Source organism: Bufo gargarizans, chromosome 7 (assembly GCF_014858855.1).
Source record: "Bufo gargarizans isolate SCDJY-AF-19 chromosome 7, ASM1485885v1, whole genome shotgun sequence".
In the NCBI taxonomy this organism is placed as follows: Eukaryota; Metazoa; Chordata; class Amphibia; order Anura; family Bufonidae; genus Bufo; species Bufo gargarizans.
Window position 1 is genome coordinate 165,524,312 of NC_058086.1, and position 18,961 is coordinate 165,543,272.

Here is an 18,961-nt window from a genome sequence, read left to right on the forward strand (position 1 = left end):
CTGGGCGAGGGACACATAAGAGAAAGGTATGATCGTAATGAGGGTTAAAGAGTCTATAACCTGATCTGAGCGGTCTAAAACGCTCAGATTAGGTGAAAGACTCCCTTTAATACAAGGCACTTACTAATGTATTGTAATTCTCCATATTGCTTCCTTTGCTGGCTGGATTCTTTTTTCGATCACATTATACACTGCTTGTTTCCATGGTTACAACCACCCTGTAATCCATCAGCGGTGGCCGTACTTGCACAGAAAAAGGTGTCGGCCTCTGTAGTGGCCGGGACTGTGGGAGCGCACGTAGGCTGCTGTTTTTTCTGTAGTGTGCAAGCACGACCACTTCTGCTGGATTGCAGGGTGGTCGTAACCCCTGGAAACGAGCAGTGTATAATGTGATGGAAAAATAAATCCAGCCTGAAAAGGAAGCAGTAGGGAGAATCACAATGCAGTAGGGAGTGGCTTGCATTAACTTTCTCTACATGATAAATGCTATTTGCTGAAGTGACCGAACCCCTTTAAACCTGTGTATGGGAACATTCTACAAGCCCTGGTATTCAGGGGTTAATGTCGGCGTGGTCCGGTCAGGCCATGAATGTTTAATCTGTTTATTTGCTCCTCTTTGAATATCGGAATTTGAAATTTCTTCTAATTGTTCCTGGAATCTGAAGCTATTTGCCCGATCCGGGCTCCTCCACCGCTGAATTATTTATATGGACTTTCCTCATAACATGTGAATATTAAATCTCATCCCACACATCTTATCATAATTTATATGGCTCTCATCATCCTCCCGATGCCGGCTATAATCCCAGCGTCAGACTCAGTCCCACCGTCCATATGTCTCTTGTTACATTGTATCCGTCAGCTCTGTGATTCTCATAAATTGCATCAGAATTCCCCGGGTGTTGCACTTGACAAATGACCAGCTCTATGCAGTTCTGGCAATGCATTTAATCTAAACTACAACCCCCACCCTCCTCCTCACTACCCAAAACAATAAAATGTGCCCTTTCATTTTGCATCTTGTTCATCAGTCCCCATTCTCTTAAAGCGGGGAGCTCTAGGGGGGATCGGCGTCTCCTAGCAACGTAGTAACTCGCAGACAGAAGGGACCACGGCGTTCCGCCCCTCCTCCCCCGTGGTTTGGGCTCCGTTCCAATAGATGGGAAATATCACAATGTGTTATATGAGCCCCGTACACGGATCGCTTCTTCACCAATGAATCGCAAAAGGCATTTTGTGTTGACTCAGTGCTTGACCTCCGACCTCTGCCCGTTTCCAGGAGTTTGATTAGCTTGATTGATTGTGCGATATTACGGCGTATGGTAGATATTGATTGTTTGGCGGATTATACTTTGTAACTACTTTCAACTTTTGTTGCCAGTCGTGTTTACATCACAATGGATACTTTTATGTTGTCATTTTTGTTCATTCAACTTTATTTGTATCATTTTTGTTAACAAATGTATATCCTTTTGTGAATTGGAAACAATACAGATGGTCGGTGGTCAGTGGCTAGAGGGGTTTATTACCCCTTGCCAGGAGTAGAGGCGTCATGGCGCACCCAACACTGAAGGGAAGTAAGCCCATATCTGTTATTACAGAGATTTAAAGGGTAGCTATCCCTTTAACTAACCTTTGACCTGTCATAGTGATGTTTTGGAAGTTTAGCCCGGTTGGGGGTCCAGATTCTGAGATCCTCACTGATCACTATGATCACTGCACATCTTCATTTCTGTTCAACTCTCCTCAATAATATAGTGGGCAATGTACGGACTCCTAGAAAGTCTGTGGACTCTTTAAATGTGTACACTGCTTTCTGGCGGAGCGAACAGAATCGAAGGGGCACAGCGGAGAGGAGCACTTCTGCCGCCATCTTCTGCTCTCGGCACCCGAACCTCCAAACGAGCAAAATATGTTGAGCTCTAGGTACCTCCTTTTAAGAGGATAGTCACACACAGCAGACTTGTTTCACAGATTTCTGCGACTTAAAGGCTATATACACCTTCAGGGCAATTTTTTTTTGTTGTTGTAATTTCGTTGTACTCATTTGGGGCTAAAAATCATTTTTTCAATTGGTCTTTATTAAAAATATTGAGCCGTTCTGTCACAAAGGGTTAACCGTTTTTCTAGCTGTATCACTGGTATTTTCACTTTCACTTTGTGCTGGTCATCTAATAAACCTTATCTCTAAACTACTAAGGGGTCATAAACACTTATCCAAGCCACATTCTTAGGGCTTGTTCACACGACCGTATGTATCTTGCGGTCTGCAAAAAACGGATCCACAAAAAATACTATTTTTTGGCTTAACGTAAATGCGGACATACGGAAACGGATTGCACGCGTAGTACCTTCCGTTTTTTTTTTTTGCTTATCAATTGAAATGAATGGTCTGTATATGGTCCGCCAAAAAAACCGGACTGGACACGGAAAGAAAATACCTTTGTATGCTTGAGGCCTTAGGCTTTGTTCACATCAGCGTTCAGCCTCTCCGTTCTTCTGCTTCGTTATAGGAGCAAAAGGACGGATTCGGAACATAATTGAGTCAAGCATGCAGGACTTTTGTCTTTGTTTTAAAAGTCGTCTTCTGTGCGAAAACCTAAAGGACCCCATTACAGTCTATGGGGTCCATAGGCTCCGTTCGGCTCAGTTATGTGCCAAATGCGTCCTTTCAGTTATAACTGAGCAGAAGAACGGAAAGGCTGAACGCTGATGTGAACTCTGCCAAATATAATAAGATAAGAACTGAGCTATAATGAGTGTTTCTAAGGTCTTAGAGCAGAGATAAGGAGCTCCTCAGCTCCCTCCCTGACGGAGCAGAGAGAAAATTCAGATCCTGCTAGTAGAGCATCTCGGCTCTGTACAGAGAGAAAGTATCCATATTTTTTTATAAGGACCAATTGGAAAAATGATTTTTTTCCTCATAATGAGTACTATGCACTAATAAAAAAATATGCCCCCAAAGGTGTACAAAGCCTTTAAAGTCAGTTCTTTTATTGGACCGCGGTTACTTTGTTAACAAGGACATGGATTTCTTCAAGCTACGTTCAGATGAACGGGATAGTCAGACATTTCTGCAACAAATCTACCACATATGAATACACCCGTGTAGTTTAATCATTTCCAGGAGTATAAAGCTGCCTATAGATTTTAACCGTGTGTACACAGATTGTTCCTCATTAACTACTCAGCTCAGTGAATGATGGAGCTTTTAAAGGGGAGCTGCCACCTCTCCTGTTTAGTCAGTACTTGCATCCCCCATGCAGTAAAAATTCTGGCACATCCTTTCTTACAACTGTATATTGTGCTGTTCCTCTGTTATTCCTACTATAAATCTATTAGTAAATTTCCAACTGTGTGTTACTATTCTCTTTGTCAGAAGGGGGGCGTCTCTGCACAGTCTACTACTGCCAACACGAACTGGACCGTGTCAGGCTGTGCAGGGACGCCCCCCCCAAATGGTAACACCCAGTTGTTCATTGATTCATGAACGTCTGGCGGGAATAATAGAGGAATGGCACAACGTAGTCATAAGGATAGTGTTCCTGAATTGTTATTACATGGGGAATGTCGGCAGTTACAGAGACGGTTCATGTGGTGGATTTATTAGATTTCCTGGCATGTGGACGCTGCACTCACCCGCCACATACCCACCTAACTGAGCTGTAAATGGATTTTTTAGAAACCCGACAGGAAGGTGACACATTCCAATGCTCCTTTGTGCAGTTCTCCCCTTTCACCACTAGATGGCAGGCAAAGGACGCGGCTGCGCTGACCATTTCTACTTTAATTTCAAGGAGAGTAATAACAGGGAGAGACCCAGAAATGTTGACTCTGGCTTCTGCTATTTACACGCCTGACTTCGAAGGCTTCAAACAGCTGCTTTGTTCCATGAGGCACTTAACCATTTGGCTGATAGCGAGGTCCACAGAGTATATGCATTCGCAGGTATTCTTACTTATTTATTTCATCCGGCAATATATTCAGCGTGCTGTCACGTCAACACGGGTAGCGCCGCACAGCGCAGCAAGTCTCCGCTTTATAAGCCACTTCATTCATACAGATGTCTCTCTACCCCTTAAAGGGCACTTGATGCCTTCATGCTGCAAGTCCCAACCAAGGGTCGCCATTTCCCTGTAACCTAAGGTAACAACTGTGAATGGACCCGCTCCAGCAATCTGCACTTGCAGAAAGTCACCCGGGCGTGCTGTTTTTTTTTTTTCGTTTCCCGCCAGCTTTAGGTGATGAATGTTTTAAAGGGGTTGTGTCACTTCAGCAAATGGCATTTATCATGTAGAAAAAGTGAATATATTGTGAATATCCATGTTGCTTCCTTTACCCATGTCCATCACATTATATACTGCTCTGTTCCAGGGGTTACCACCACCCTGCAATCCATCAGTGGCGGTCGTGCTCGCACACTATAGGAAAAAGTACCAGCCTCTCTGGTGTCCAGGACTGTGGGAGTGTGCATAGGCATATAGTGTGCAAGCACGGCCACCGCAGCTGGATCGCAGGATGGTCGTAACCCCTGGAAACGAGCAGTGTATAATGTGATGGAAAAATGAATCCAGCCAGCAAAGGAGGCAATATGGAGAATCACAATACATTAGTAACTGCCTTGTATTGTCTTTCTCTACATGATGGAATAGAATAGAAATGGCTTTTTGCCCTGCCTATCACAAGAGGAGTAGAGCCTCAGCAGTACATGGCAGCATAGCTGAGAAGACTCCTTCTGCAGGGAAAGTAAAGAAGGAACTATATTGTCAACTGCCAGAGGGGGAAGGAGACTAATTCTTTCCAGAGCCTGCACCAAAGGGGCGCATGGAAACAAAAAGAAAAAGGTCTTATTTTTTTTTTAATTCAGTAAGCTGCTTTAATTCATCGATTAAAAATGCTTTACAAGACTTTGGGTGTGAAATGATTAATCGGTAACCCCTTTAAGGGAGTTTCACTATAAATGCCTATATAGAGGTCCATTAATATGGCATCCTAAAGTTTTAGTTTTTTTCGGACTTCAGGACCTGTTCCACAGGCTAATTGACAATATACAAGTCATTTCCCAGGTTTTTGATATTGATGACCTATCCACAGGATAGATGGGGTTCCGACTCTTGGCACCGCCACCGACCAGCCTTTCTTAGAGGCTGCTGCGCTCTGGTGATCGCTGCAGCCTCCTCACAGCTTGCTAAGCACAGCGCCATCCATTCTATACTGGCTGTGCTTGGTACTGCAATATATCCGTTCATAAGCCATGTGGCCGATGAATGTGACATCACTAGCCTAGGAAGAGGTTGCAGTGCTCAAGGAGCGCAGCGGCCTCTTCAAACAGCTGCTCGTCGGGGGGTGACGGGAGTCGGACCCTCAACGAATGGATATTGATGAACGATCCTTAGTACGGGCCTTTAAAAGATTCAAAAGGGAAAGGAGAACAAACGATTGTTGGACTAGTGTGAAAGAGCCCTTAAATATTGATTAATTATTTTCAGTACCGGTCATTGATTGGTGGCGGTCCAACTCTGGGAACCCCCACCTCTTTATATTATGTCTATCCTAAAGGAAGGTCATGATGAGCCTGATGATGGTGATGAATTATCATGCATGTGAGTGTATGTACTGTATGTATAGCTATCTATCTGTCTACGTATGTATCTGTCTATATAAATTGCATTTTATGTTTATTTATCAGAATAATTTGCACTACTAAGGGCTCATTCACGCAACGGTAAGCTGTCCGTGCCCATTTTTCCGACCACAAAGCCACTGACTTGAAGGGGTCCACAATCCATAAGATACAGCGTGGTCCATCCATGCTTCTGAACCCCAAAAATAGGACACCCTGTCTTTTCCTGTATATTGCGGATCGCGGAAGCATTCAAGTCAGTGGGTCCCCACCGCAATACCGGATTCACACGGCTGTTGCCTATGCGCTGCGGACTGCAAATTGCGTTCTGCAGCACGGGACGCACTTGATCATCATGTTCTTTCTATAAATGGATAGTTTGGCAGAATGTTGCCTGCAATGTTCTTTGAATGCCCGGCTCTGCCCACCTTCCTATAAACCCCCGGCTGTGCCAGGGTCTATGTAGGTGTCTAAGAGGCATCATCATGTGTAAAAAAGAAAAAAAAAAGGCTTTGAAGGAAAGCAAAACCCCACTGCCAATTAATCATTCCTGTGCCCGCCCCCCGTGTATCAGATAAGCTGGGATACTGTGTTTTCTGAAGTTTTCGTTCCCCATTCATTAACGAGATATTGTCTGAATTCTTCAGCATTCACATTAGGGACATTATAAAAATGTAATTAATCTACCTTCTTAATAATAATAATAATAATGTATTTTTATTCCTGAGCAGTAGCTAATAATTGGCTGGTTTGCTCGGTGGGAAGATTAAGGTGAATTCAGCTGAATGTCAACTTCAAAGACCGGTATTCTGTACAGAGAATGGAGAGTTTCGAGGCCACACAGCGGATAAAACAAATGCTGCTCGCCTGATTGTTAAAGGAGCACAGGAACCCTATAATTGGAATGTACAGAAATGAAGGTAGAAACATATTGTTCAGTTACCTTGACATTCCTCCGCAACTCCAGTCACAATTAATATTATCTTCAGTTCCTAAGTTACATGTTATATACATCTAAAAATACTTCAACCATTTGCTACAAAACTTATTGCATATGTAAGAGAATATAACTACTATAATACTGCTCCTATGTACAAGAATATAACTACTATTATACTGCCTCCTAGGCACAAGAATATAACTACTATAATACTGCCCCTATGTACATGAATATAACTACTATAATACTGCCTCCTATATACAAGAATATAACTACTATAATACTGCCTCCTATGTACAAGAATATAACTACTATAATACTGCTCCTATGTACAAGAATATAACTACTATAATACTGCCTCCTATGTACAAGAATATAACTACTATAATACTGCTCCTATGTACAAGAATATAACTACTATAATACTGCCTCCTATGTACAAGAATATAACTACTATAATACTGCTCCTATGTACAAGAATATAACTACTATAATACTGCTCCTATGTACAAGAATATAACTACTATAATTCTGCTCCTATGTACAAGAATATAACTACTATAATACTGCTCCTATGTACAAGAATATAACTACTATAATACTGCTCCTATGTACAAGAATATAACTACTATAATTCTGCTCCTATGTACAAAAATATAACTACTATAATACTGCTCCTATGTACATAGGGGCAGTATTATAGTAGTTATATTCTTGTACCTAGGAGGCAGTATTATAGTAGTTATATTCTTGTGCCTAGGAGGCAGTATAATAGTAGTTATATTCTTGTACATAGGGGCAGTATTATAGTAGTAATATTACTGTACATATGAGCAGTATTATAGTAGTTTATATTCTTGTACATAGGAGGCAGTATTATAAAATATATATATATATATATATATATATATATATATATATATATATATATATATATATATATATATATATATATATATATATATATATATCTCTATCTCTATAAAATGACGGGTGTGTGTGTGGTGTATGTATGTTCCACGATCACTCAAAAACGCAACAATCGATTTCAATGAAACTTGGTATACCCATCCCTTGCTAGCTGGAAAGAAATCTTGTGGGGGTCTTCCGCCCCTACACAGCAGCTGCATGGAGTTTGTATACTCCGACTATTTTTGCTACTCACAAATTGCTCTGTAACTTAAAAACTCATCGATCAATTTCCACTAAACTTGGTCCACATATCGCTTACTATCTGGGAAAGAATACTGTGGAGGTAACATGCCGGTACACAATGAGTTTCTGTCTGTCTGGATGTCTGTCTGTTCTTTATGTGCGACCAAACAACTGGACCGATCTTCACTAAATTTGGCACACAGGTACATCAGGTGTCCGGGAAGGTTTTAGACCGGGAAGTACCGTTCCTGAGATATTCCCCAAAAATGACCTGCATTAGCCAATACAAGCCTGAAAGTCTTTCTCTTCATATCCCAACTGCCATACACACGGTCACATGTCACATGTCCCTTGTCTGCCAATAGAAGCTCGCAGGCCTTTAGTCTCCACATACACACAGTTTTGCTCCAGGTTTCCATAACAACCCTGCCATTTTTCTTCACTGCTGTAGGTCAGCAATAGGTTAGGTTTACGCGACGACATGTGTCGCGCGACAATAAGTCGCACAACACATAGGGCACAACTACACTGCTACATGTGTCGCGCGACAAATTTTATAATGATAGTCTATGGTGTTGCGCATCTTGGATGGATATTTTGTAACTGTCGTGTCACAGTCGCAGCATGTCACATGTCGCAGTGTGACATTATAGCCTATCATTATAAAAATTGTTGAGACAAAATGTCGCGCCACACATGTCGTCGTGTAGCCCTAGCATTAAAGGGGCAGGCACTGTGGAGGTCACTGTTAAAGGGGCAGGCACTGTGGAGGTCACTGTTATGGGGAATACTGTCGATATCTTTTAACGACACACAAAAACATTAAAAGAAATAGATGAAATATACCCGTGTGTAGCCGGGTCCTTCAGCTAATATATATATGTAATGCACAGATGCTTGTTCAGGGACACTAGGGAAATGTTTCATTTGGTTTCTCTTCTTGTCCTTTTGCTTAGTACTATAGTTTGGAGACTTTACCTTTTTTGTTGCTCCCTTCTGGCATCATCCCTGATCTGCTAATGATTCCTCACAGTCGGTGCTTGTCCTCTGAGATCTTCCTGGTGAAGCCGCGTTCACTGACAGATATCATCCTGGGGGATAAAGTGCAAAACACACTTCCCATCTCCCTGAAGACTCTTTAATACATTCGTAGTAATTAGTCCACTAATGTGTCATTTAACTGTCTTCGTTATGATTGTCATCTGCAGCTAGATACCTGGCACGGGGAGATTTCATTTTTACAATTTATTTTTTATTTTTTTTTATTTTATTTTTTTCCGTCTTGATAATGAGACCTCGTTGCTCCTGAGATACGAGAAGTTGTTTCTTGCTCCGTTTTTTCCTCGGCTGATGTTGTGACAAGTTTTCTTCTCCGTGTGATGTATTTTTAGAGTTTATTCTCTTGAACATGAATTCCCCCCACGGGTGGAGGACTTCCTTCATCAGGATGATGCCGACCCCTGCGCCCCCATCAGGAGTGATGCTTCAAATACAAGCACCTGCTAAGTATACGTGAAGGGGTACAGTAGATAGAGAGGTGGTTGCACACCACGTCTGCAGAGCTTCTAGATTCCCTTTGTAATAGCAAAGGCATCTTGTCCTAGAACTTTGCATTGTGCCATAACTCCATTATTCCTCCTGGATATCTGTTGATAAATTGACTATTGGGTCTTAAAGGGCATCTGTCAGCAGTCTTGTACCTATGACACCGGCTGGCCTGTTACATGTGCGCTCGGCGGCTGAAGGCATCTGTGTTGGTCCCAAGTTCATATGTGTCCACATTGCTGAGAAAAATGAGGTTTTAATATATGCAAATGAACCTCTAAGAGCAACAGGGGCGTTACCATTACACCTAGAGGCTCTGCTCTCTCTGCAACTTCCGCATCCTCTGCACTCTACAGGACCAGGCAGTGTAAATATCATCACACCTGGCCCTGTCAATTAAAGTGCAGTTGCAGAGAGAGCAGAGCCTCTAGGTGTAATGGTAACGCCTCTGTTGCTCCTAGGGGTTCATTTGCATATATTAAAACCTCATTTTTCTCAGCAATGCGGGCACATAGGAACTAGGGACCAACACAGACGCCTTCAGCCGCCGAGCGCACATGTAACAGGTCAGCCGGTGTCATAGGTACAAGACTGCTGACAGATGCCCTTTAACTCCCAATGGTCAATTTATCCACAGATATCCAGGAGGAATAATGGAGGAATGGCCTAATAGGTTTGCCCTGCACTGATTGGATAGTGTAAAATTGTATAGGGACACATACTATTAAGATTGGGAATGTTAATATATTTGTGCATTTACAGGAGGAACAACAGAGGAACCATGCATTGCAAACTTAGGCTACTTTCACACCTGCGTTTAGGTGCGGATCCGTCTGGTATCTGTACAGACTGATCCGCACCTGTAATGCAAACGCTTAGATCCGCTCAGAACGGATCCGTTTGCATTGCCATGAACAAAAAAAAAAAAAATTTTTTTTCTTGTTCATGATAATGCAAACGGATCCGTCCAGACTTTACATTGAAAGTCAATGGGGGGGTGGGGGCGGATCCGTTTGAAAAATGCACCATATTGTGTCACCTTTGAACGGATCCGCCCCCATTGACTTACATTGTAAGTCTGGACGGATCCGTTTGCCTCTGCACGGCCAGGCGGACACCTGAACGCTGCAAGCAGCGTTCAGGTGTCCGCCTGCTGAGCGGAGCGGAGGACAGACGGTGCCAGACTGATCCGCATCCACTCAGAATGCATTGGGGCTGGACGGATCCGTTCGGGGCCGCTTGTGAGAGCCTTCAAACGGAACTCACAAGCGGAGCCCCGAACGCAAGTGTGAAAGTAGCCTTAGAAGCACACTCGCTCTAGGATTGTAATTTCATGAGAACTGCAGGCCTTCACTCAGAGATGTCCGCAGAGCTGGCAGATCTCGCTCGTCAGTCACTCCTCTGATCATTCTGGTGGCAGGGTTTGTTACAGTGTATCAGGACGGTTACGAGCTGTCAGCCTATAGTCCGGGCAGGAGAGATTAGTGGATACCAGCTCATAAAGGGTCCTGCACAAACCAATCAGCTGTTTGAGCAGGAACGCAAAGTCCGTTCCCATTCATTGCCTGATAGCAAAGATTTTGAAAACGTGAAATTGAAAATAAAAGGGAGCAATTTTTTTTTTTTTTTTTTATGTTTTGCGACAGTTTTCTGGGATTAAAAACACATTTTGATTCCTGTTTTGTGCAAAAGTTTGGAACTTTATTTTCACTTTTATTTCGCTTTGACGGTTTGTATAAGATGGGCGGAGCTTAGCGGAGCGTCCTCCCCTGGCCCCTTCTGCTTTACTAAAATTGTCATCAGAAACTGTCAAAAATTGTGACGCGATTCTCCCCCCAGCTCGTCGCGGGTTTGGATTTTCTTCTTCAGTGCACGGACCATCAGAAGATGCGCCAGATTTGGCCTGTGCCTCCTAATAAATTTTGCGCAACTTACCGCCGCGCAATTCTGATGAATGCTGGGGTATGAAGCACCTTCAGAAATTCTCTACGATGTAGGACTGAGGTAGATGGGGCTGGTTTGGGGTCACAGGGACGCCCATGGACATGTCTTTCTTAGAGCATCCTATAGGTGGCGATATATTATGCTTTTCCGCTTGGTTGCTGTTGTGTTTGGGTCATATGGCGGGTTTAAATTATTATTATTTTTTTTACTTTCTTTTTTTACAGTTTGTGAATTTCTCGGCTGTTGCGTCCCGTTTGTTTTACTGCGACGTCTGTCGTTGCGCCGTTCCCGTGGAGCTGAGCGATCCCCTCCAGAGCAGTCATGCGTAAAGGACCAGCAACCAACGAGGCAGACGGAACCAGCAGCAATTTTCACCTTTTTTCTTTTCAGATAATTTTAAGCATTTTTTTCTTTGTTTTTCGCTGCATTCAGGGAGCCGGTAATTATTCAATTATTCACTCAGCAAATTGTAAATGAATGTTCATGGGTTCTGCTGAATGACATAATTGCGATTTAAAAAGGGTGATTAATCATAAGACGCCTTCACGTGGTTCCTGTTCCTTTATGTTATACAGCAAGAGGGTCTGCGGCTCTGTTAACCCCCTGCGCGCCGTTTAGGAGCCTATTACACGTATAGGGGGCCGATCATGCCTGACCTTCACTAAAGTTGCTCTTCTATTTCTCTGTGGTTTTTTAACTCTACTTTCGGCCGAGGATGCGTGTGGCTGCCATAGGGAGATAGGGCCTTATCTGGCTGCGCCGACTGAGATCGGGCAGGTAAGAGTGACCTGTCCGCTGATGAGGGCGTCAGGGAGACTGTGATGTGGTCGCTGTGAGGAGGAAGAACCGAGATACAGAGCAGAAGGAGCAAGGTCTGCAGCAGCACAGAGTATTTCAGGAGGTGAGCTGATCTTAAGGGGGGGCTGGGAGTGTGTGATGATGACAGAATAGTGGTGATCCAGGGGCGATGTCAGGAGAATAGAGACAAGTTAGAGATCACAGATGGACATAATTAGCAGAAGGAGCAAAGTCTGCAGCAGCACAGAGTATTTCAGGAAGTTAAAGCTAATTTTGAGGGAGGCAGTGCATGGGCCGTGGTTGTGGAGATGATGATGATGGGATGGATAATCACCAGGAGTTAAGAAGCAGCAGAATATCACAGGCTGCAATGCCTACTAGAAGCATCTATGTGTCCAGCAGCACAGAGTACCTAAGGAAAGAGATAAGGCAGTCGTCTAAGGAGGCATTGACCTGTCCACTCACGCTGTGGTGAAAGCAACTGGGTAGTCAGGAAAGGAGGAGGACAATGGACAAGTTGGGCTGAGATGCAGAGTAGAAGGTGCAGCTTATCCAGCAGCACAGAGTATTTCAGGAGAGCAATAATCTGATGTTGAAAAGCAGTCACCTGTCCACTTAAAGAAGTCAACTGGACTACTTTACTGACACCTCAGGGGGTAACCTACTCTCAGACGGCAGCGATTCAGAGATATGGGCAAGGACTGTGTAACGGTCGCAACGCCAGTCATGGAGGGGCCAGACTGGGGACCCCCACTGTCTCCATATGTGACATGGGGAACAGCGATGACAAGTGGGAGGTCACAGACTGAGAGCTGGGCCCCATGGTAGCGCAGAGTATTTCAGGATGGATCAGGCTGTGAGAGGCAACGACCTGTCCAGTTATGTGATGATATCAGTGAGGTGAGGGAGGGGAGAGAAGTGGGAGGCTAGTCACAGACCTACATAATGAAAGGGGCATGGTCTAGCTGCAGCACAGAGTATTTCAGGAGATGAATGTCTTGATTTTGTGGAAAGCACTGCCTTGCCTTGATTTTTGAGGACAGGGGAGCAGGGTGTCTGCCCATGAGTATATAGGAGCACGTACATTGTATGGGTGGATTTGGGGTACGGACTATTGATGCATCCTGGCATGAGGCTCTTGGCTCTCTGACCGCCATGCCTTGCGCTTTCCTTGGCGCTACGGAAGTAAAGGGCCACTTTATATCTCGCCGTGTATAAAAGCCGCCAGTCATGCATTGAAGCACGTTGTCTTCTCCGCAGCCCCTATTATGTCTGTCCTGATATCAGGGGGGCCGTGCTGGAAATAATGGAGGATTTCAGGACGGCTTCTCGCTGGTAATCATTCAGTTTGCTCTAGTGTGTAAATGTGCGCTGGACCCCGAGAGCTGAAATCCTCCTTCATTACCCAGGACTACTGCAGTCTAGAGCATCCATGTATAATGATTGGGAGAGGATAAACGGCCATTATCGGCACATCTGTATCTGTCACATCAGATCATCGACTGACGTCGCCGACGTTTAACCCTTTGTCCTGCCAGAGACGGACTGTGGTAACGTGGGGCATCCACAAGGGGGTGAGCACCCACCGAGGGTCTTCCCGGAGACCGGAATGTAGTATAACTACAGGATTATACCGTGTGCAGGTACATACTGTCTGCATGGGAGCTGTGTACACAAAACAGTAGACTTTCATTAACCCTTTCCCGTACCTGACGTGATAAAACATCGTCAAGGTCAGGTCGTCGAGCCACCTTGGCTGTGCCCGTGCAATCACTGGAGGCCAAGTGAACGCTCGTAATACCCACCCGGGATCAGGGAAAGCTCTGATCCCAGCAGTTAAAAGGTTTTTCTGAGATTTTGATATTGATGACCTATCCTCATGATACGCCATCGATATCTGAGGGGGGGTCTAACTCCTGGCAACTCCGCCGATCAGCTGTTTTGAAGAGGCCGCGACGCCTAGGTGACATCACGTTCATCGGACACATGTCCTAGGCGCAGCTCAGTTCCATTCAAGTAAATTGTGCTGAGCTGCAATACCAAGAACGGCCACTATACAATGGACGGCGCTGTGATGAGGCTGTGGTCCCCGCCGATCTGATATTAATGACCTATTATGAGGACAGGTCATTAATATAGAGGACCCAGAAAAGATCTTTAACCCTCACAGTGCCGCTGATCCTGACCCCCTTAGAGTTATTCATTCCAGAATGGCATCATCAAAAATGTTATGGCCTCCTGAACACCATCCGTTTAAATAAAAAAAAAATTGCCTTAAAGGGATTATCCAATAGTAGAAATTACCCCCTCCCCTCAATGCCCGGGCCCCTCCTATAGATGATACTTGCCTGGTCCCCAGCACCCCCGTCCCTCCGGATCCCTGCATGGCCGCCACTTTTATCTTTATTATCGCGGTTGACGCTAGGGAGGCTGGTCACTATCGCGGTCTGCTATTGGCTGCTCACCCAGTCGCCCGATGTTTTGATCCGCGCGACGGAGAGATGCAGCAGCAGCCCTGCAGGGATCCAGGGGGACGCAGGTGACGGGGAGCAGGTAAGTATCTTCTATGAGAGGGGCCCCTGGCATTGTGGGGGGGTAGTATTTCTACTATTCTGCCCATTTTGGTCACGAAATTGACAAGTCGCCTGGTTAATCGGGACTTGGACAGGCGGTGGGACTTGCGGGTCTTCGGCACTTGGGCGTGCTCCCCTTTCGCCTCTGCTATTTCTTTGCCCGTCCTCGCCTGTAATATTTCACTGCCTTATTTCCTGTAAAGGCCGCGATGATGCTAATGTCGATTTGATAAGGTTCCTTTGCTTTTTCTCACTCTTTAATTTGAAATGTCTGTAATTTTGCGCTTCATGGACTTGAGCAGAGAATTAGCGAGGGAGAGACGGGCCGGGCGGGAGGTGGGTGGGCGGCGGGGAGTCTTCTCCGTCTCCGCAGATTGCCTCAGTGGAGTGTAAAGGTGTGAAGGATGATGAATGCTGATGGCCGGGAACTCATCGGATCTGGCAATTCAGGAAAGGTGCTGCAAATAGGTAGCCGCGGTTTTGCACCCATCTTACAGGACATCCCTCGGGGGCAGTTAGTCGGCGGCACATTGACTCAGTCGGGCATGGCGGTGTGATGATTTACCACGTATGTGGTGATGTGTCCCGAACTTCACACTGGATACCATTTGTGTAATTACAAAGAGCGTCGCCATCTCTCTTCTTTAGCACCCGCCCCTCCCCGGCGTCTGGCAGGTTTTGATAAATGCGGCTTTTAAGTTGAGGATTGATTAACTGGGTTAGTAAATCCGGGCCGGGGAGCTGGCGCGTCATGCAGATTTCTAACGCCCCCGTCAGGCTTCCGTTCAGATATTTTCACGCTAATTTATGAAAGTAATATAAATTCCATTTTATTTTTCTGTGTGATTTATATGAAGGGATTTTTTATGTTTTTCGGTTCATAAATGTCTGCTGCTGACGGAAGAAGTCCCGGCTGTGGGTCTGACCGACCCGATCAATATATAGCGTTATAATGACTGCTCCTGATGTAACGGTAACATGGTCGGGATTATAGGGAAGCTTGAAACCCAGTTCCTCCCTCAGGCCGCCTCTGTTTTACAAGTAGCGCATGACATTATTGTAGAAATACAAGAATTCTGGGGAAATCTTACATTTATGGTCTAGATAAATTAGGGCATGAAGAGACACTCTGCAGTTGCAGAGAGAGCAGACCCTCCTGGTGTAACGGCAACGCCCCCGTTGCTCCTAGAGGCTAATTTGCATATATTAAAACTTCATTTTTCTCAGCAATGCGGGCACATAGGAACATGGGACCAACACAGATGCCGTCAGCTGCCATGCGCACATGCAACAGGTCAGCCAGTGTCAGGGACAAAGCTGCTGACAGATGCCGTTGAAACAAAAACAAGTCTGTGTAGCAGAGAGAGGCAGTCTATGGTATAGCAATAAGTCATTCCGAAACCTTATGAGTTTTTTTAGTTATGTGCATTTACCATAAAGGTCAGCCACCCGAAGGAAGTGTTAAGTGTTTTCTTCGTAAACTCGTAGGAAATCTCAGGTCAACTCTTGTTCGTCCCTCCTCCCCCCAGTAACATGCATGCTGGGCTCAACGCTCAGTGCATGTGTTTTCCAATGCCAGATACCCAAGAAAGCAAAAGGATCGGCATGTTGATATCCAGAATGTCCGATCTCCCTTTCCCCTCCAAAATTTGTTGTCTCAATATTCGCCATACACTGGTTTGGCTAACTTTCTTCTGTTTTGTATAGCAACCTTAAAGGGGTTATCCGGGATCTAAATATTAATGGCTTTCGATCAGCTGTTTAAAGGGGCTGCGCCACTCGGGCAAGTTCATAGTGTTCCAAGTACAGCGCCATGTATTTTATAGTGGCAGCGCTTGGTATTGCAGCTCTGTCTTATTCACTTCAATGGGACTGACCTACAGAAAGGCCATGTGACTGACGGACGTGACTTCACAGGTCGAGGAAGAGGCTGCAATGCTTGGGTCCATCTAAGGCTACTTTAACACTCGCGGTTGGTGTGGATCAGTCATGGATCTGCACAGACGCATCCGTTCATATAATTCAACCGTCTGCATCCGTTCAGAACGGATCCGTTTGTATTATCTGTAACACTGCCAAAACGCATCCGTCTTCAACACCATTGAAAGTCAATGGAGGACGGATCCGTTTCCTATTGTGCCAGATTGTGTCCCCATTGACTTACATTGTGTGCCAGGACGGATCCGTTTGGCTGAGTTTCGTCAGACGGGCACCAAAATGCTGCAAGCAAAGCGTAATGAAGACTGAACGGAGGCAAACTGATGCATTCTGAGCGGATCCTTTTCCATTCAGAATGCATTAGGGCAAAACTGATCCGTTTTGGACCGCTGAGCCCTGAACGGATCTCACAAACGGAACGCCAAAACGTGAGTGTGAAAGTAGCCTAATTCAATAGTAAAGCAGTTTGCAGTAAGCTCCCCCTAGTGGTGGCTACTGTTAGCAAGAATTGAATCATTGAACTGTCTGTGCAGTAGTTTCGACCTCTGTATCAGAACATTAATAGAATATCGGCCCTAAAGTTGACAAGCTCGGTCGATCCATAGGTCAAACTAAAAATGTTCAAAAATATTCTGACCTTTCTTTTAAAGATTATAACATTTTACTTTTCTTTTGCTTTTTTTGTTCAAAGTCCTAATGTCTCGTTCATTAATATATTTGTGCACCCCCCCCCCCATCTCTTCCTTATGCTTCAATTGGCAATTTTGGACAGACGCGCTCTTGGAGAACTAGACGTCTAACCTCCTATGAAAGGTCTAACCGCCGCGCAAATCTTCCACAGCAAAGCCTGTCAGAAGCCTCCTCGCCGGCTGATATTTTTGTCCCTTTTCTATCATTTCTAGGTCGAGTTATGAATACATTAGCCCCCCACTTCTCCCAAAAAAAAAATCACAAAAGATTTTTTTCTTCCTAATTCAAAGTTTGTACATTTGGTATTTTTATCTTTTTTATTCCGGAAGGGAGCTTAAAACCCGAATGTGGCGATGAAATAATCCAGGTCTCAGGTGTGCGGGGGACTTATGCCTTGGCCTCGTCCAGCCCCTGCAGCGCGGCTTCCCAGATGTCGCCTTTCGAGCCTTTTGTCGAAGCCGCGCGTTCGCTCTCGCTGCCAGTATACGGAACAATCGCTGCTTCTCTTTTCTGTTCCTTAAGCTCTCTCTACTTTGGATGAACACAGGGATTTGTGCCGTAGTAACTCTGGCTCAATAAATCACTGACATTTTCCTTTTTTTCTCTCTTTCTTCTCTTTTTCTTCTTTCCCTCTCCCCTTTTTCATTTTGCAAAGCCTGCGGATTTGGATGAATGGGTAAGCACTGTTTGTCTTGTGTCCCTGCTTCTTTCACTTGTCCTATTGCCACGGCGTGGATATTGTTTGTGGGGCTTGTGGTCTGTTCAATTTCCTTCTCCCACTCCACTTGCTATAGACATGTTTTTACTGGAAAGGTGGAGTAGATGCAATGGAGGTGGCTGGTTGGTCCTTGGGTTCTCTCCAACACTGCTTCCGGGCACACAGATCAGACGGAGAGCCATGTATATATGTATTGTTGGAATCTGCATAGGTCATCAATATCTGATCGGCGGAGGTCTTCTTCCCGGGACTGTAGTGCTCTGACCTCCTCACACCATACCAAGCACAGCGCCGTCCATTGTATAGTGGCTGTGCTTGGTATTGCAGCCCCGGCCAATTCACTTGAATGGGACGGAGCTGCACTTAGGCCAAGTGACTGATGAACGGGATGCCACTGGCCTAGGAAGCGGACGCAGGGCTCACTGGAGTGCTGCAGCCTCTTCAGACAGCTGATCAGTGCTACGAAGAACATAACGTGTAGGTAATTGTCATTTTGGGCCTTGTCCAGGTAGGGAGGCCTGGCCATATCAGAAGCTACGGTTATATAGATGGTTCTGTATTGTCTTTAGAATGCTAGAAATACACAGATTCAAGTGTAAGGTACAGGAGAGGCTGCAGACTGTGCACTGCGCAGCAGCATGTCGCAGGCAGTGGACAAACTTTAGCCCCCTGTGATTTCCTTTATGGTTGGGGGTCCTATTACTGCATAGGACAGAGTACAGCAGAGATTGATGCATGATGCGACCTTCACAGCCATTGATAGTACTCATTGTGCAACTGGACACATCTAATTGTGCAAAGTGTGGCTCAGATTATTAAACGGGTTGTCCTGCCATATGTTTGAAGAGAAGGCGGCGCTCCACGTGAGTGCTGCTTCTGGGTCAATACACTATGCGTCCTCTCCACTGGAAAGAAAGGGATGCAAATGAGCGTGCCCCCAAAATCTCCACTGGAGCGTTGGCATAGTGTAATTACAAGTACTCGCTCCATTCAAGTGATTGGGTGTCGGACTCCCAGTGATCTGATATTGATGACCT

At 45.0% G+C, this 18,961-nt stretch overlaps 1 protein-coding gene across 3 annotated transcripts in view; it reads left to right on the top strand.

The window, feature by feature from the left end:
- Window positions 1-18,961, top strand: part of CHCHD6 (coiled-coil-helix-coiled-coil-helix domain containing 6) — a 226,176-nt gene that overhangs the window by 47,185 nt on the left and 160,030 nt on the right. For 2 of the 3 annotated variants that reach the window (XM_044301385.1, XM_044301386.1), the window contains exon 5: window positions 17,862-17,882. The exons of the other annotated variant lie outside the window; for it this stretch is intronic. In XM_044301385.1, the coding sequence (XP_044157320.1) occupies window positions 17,862-17,882 (21 nt within the window). The remainder of the gene's footprint in view (window positions 1-17,861; window positions 17,883-18,961) is intronic. 3 annotated transcript variants of the gene reach the window in all.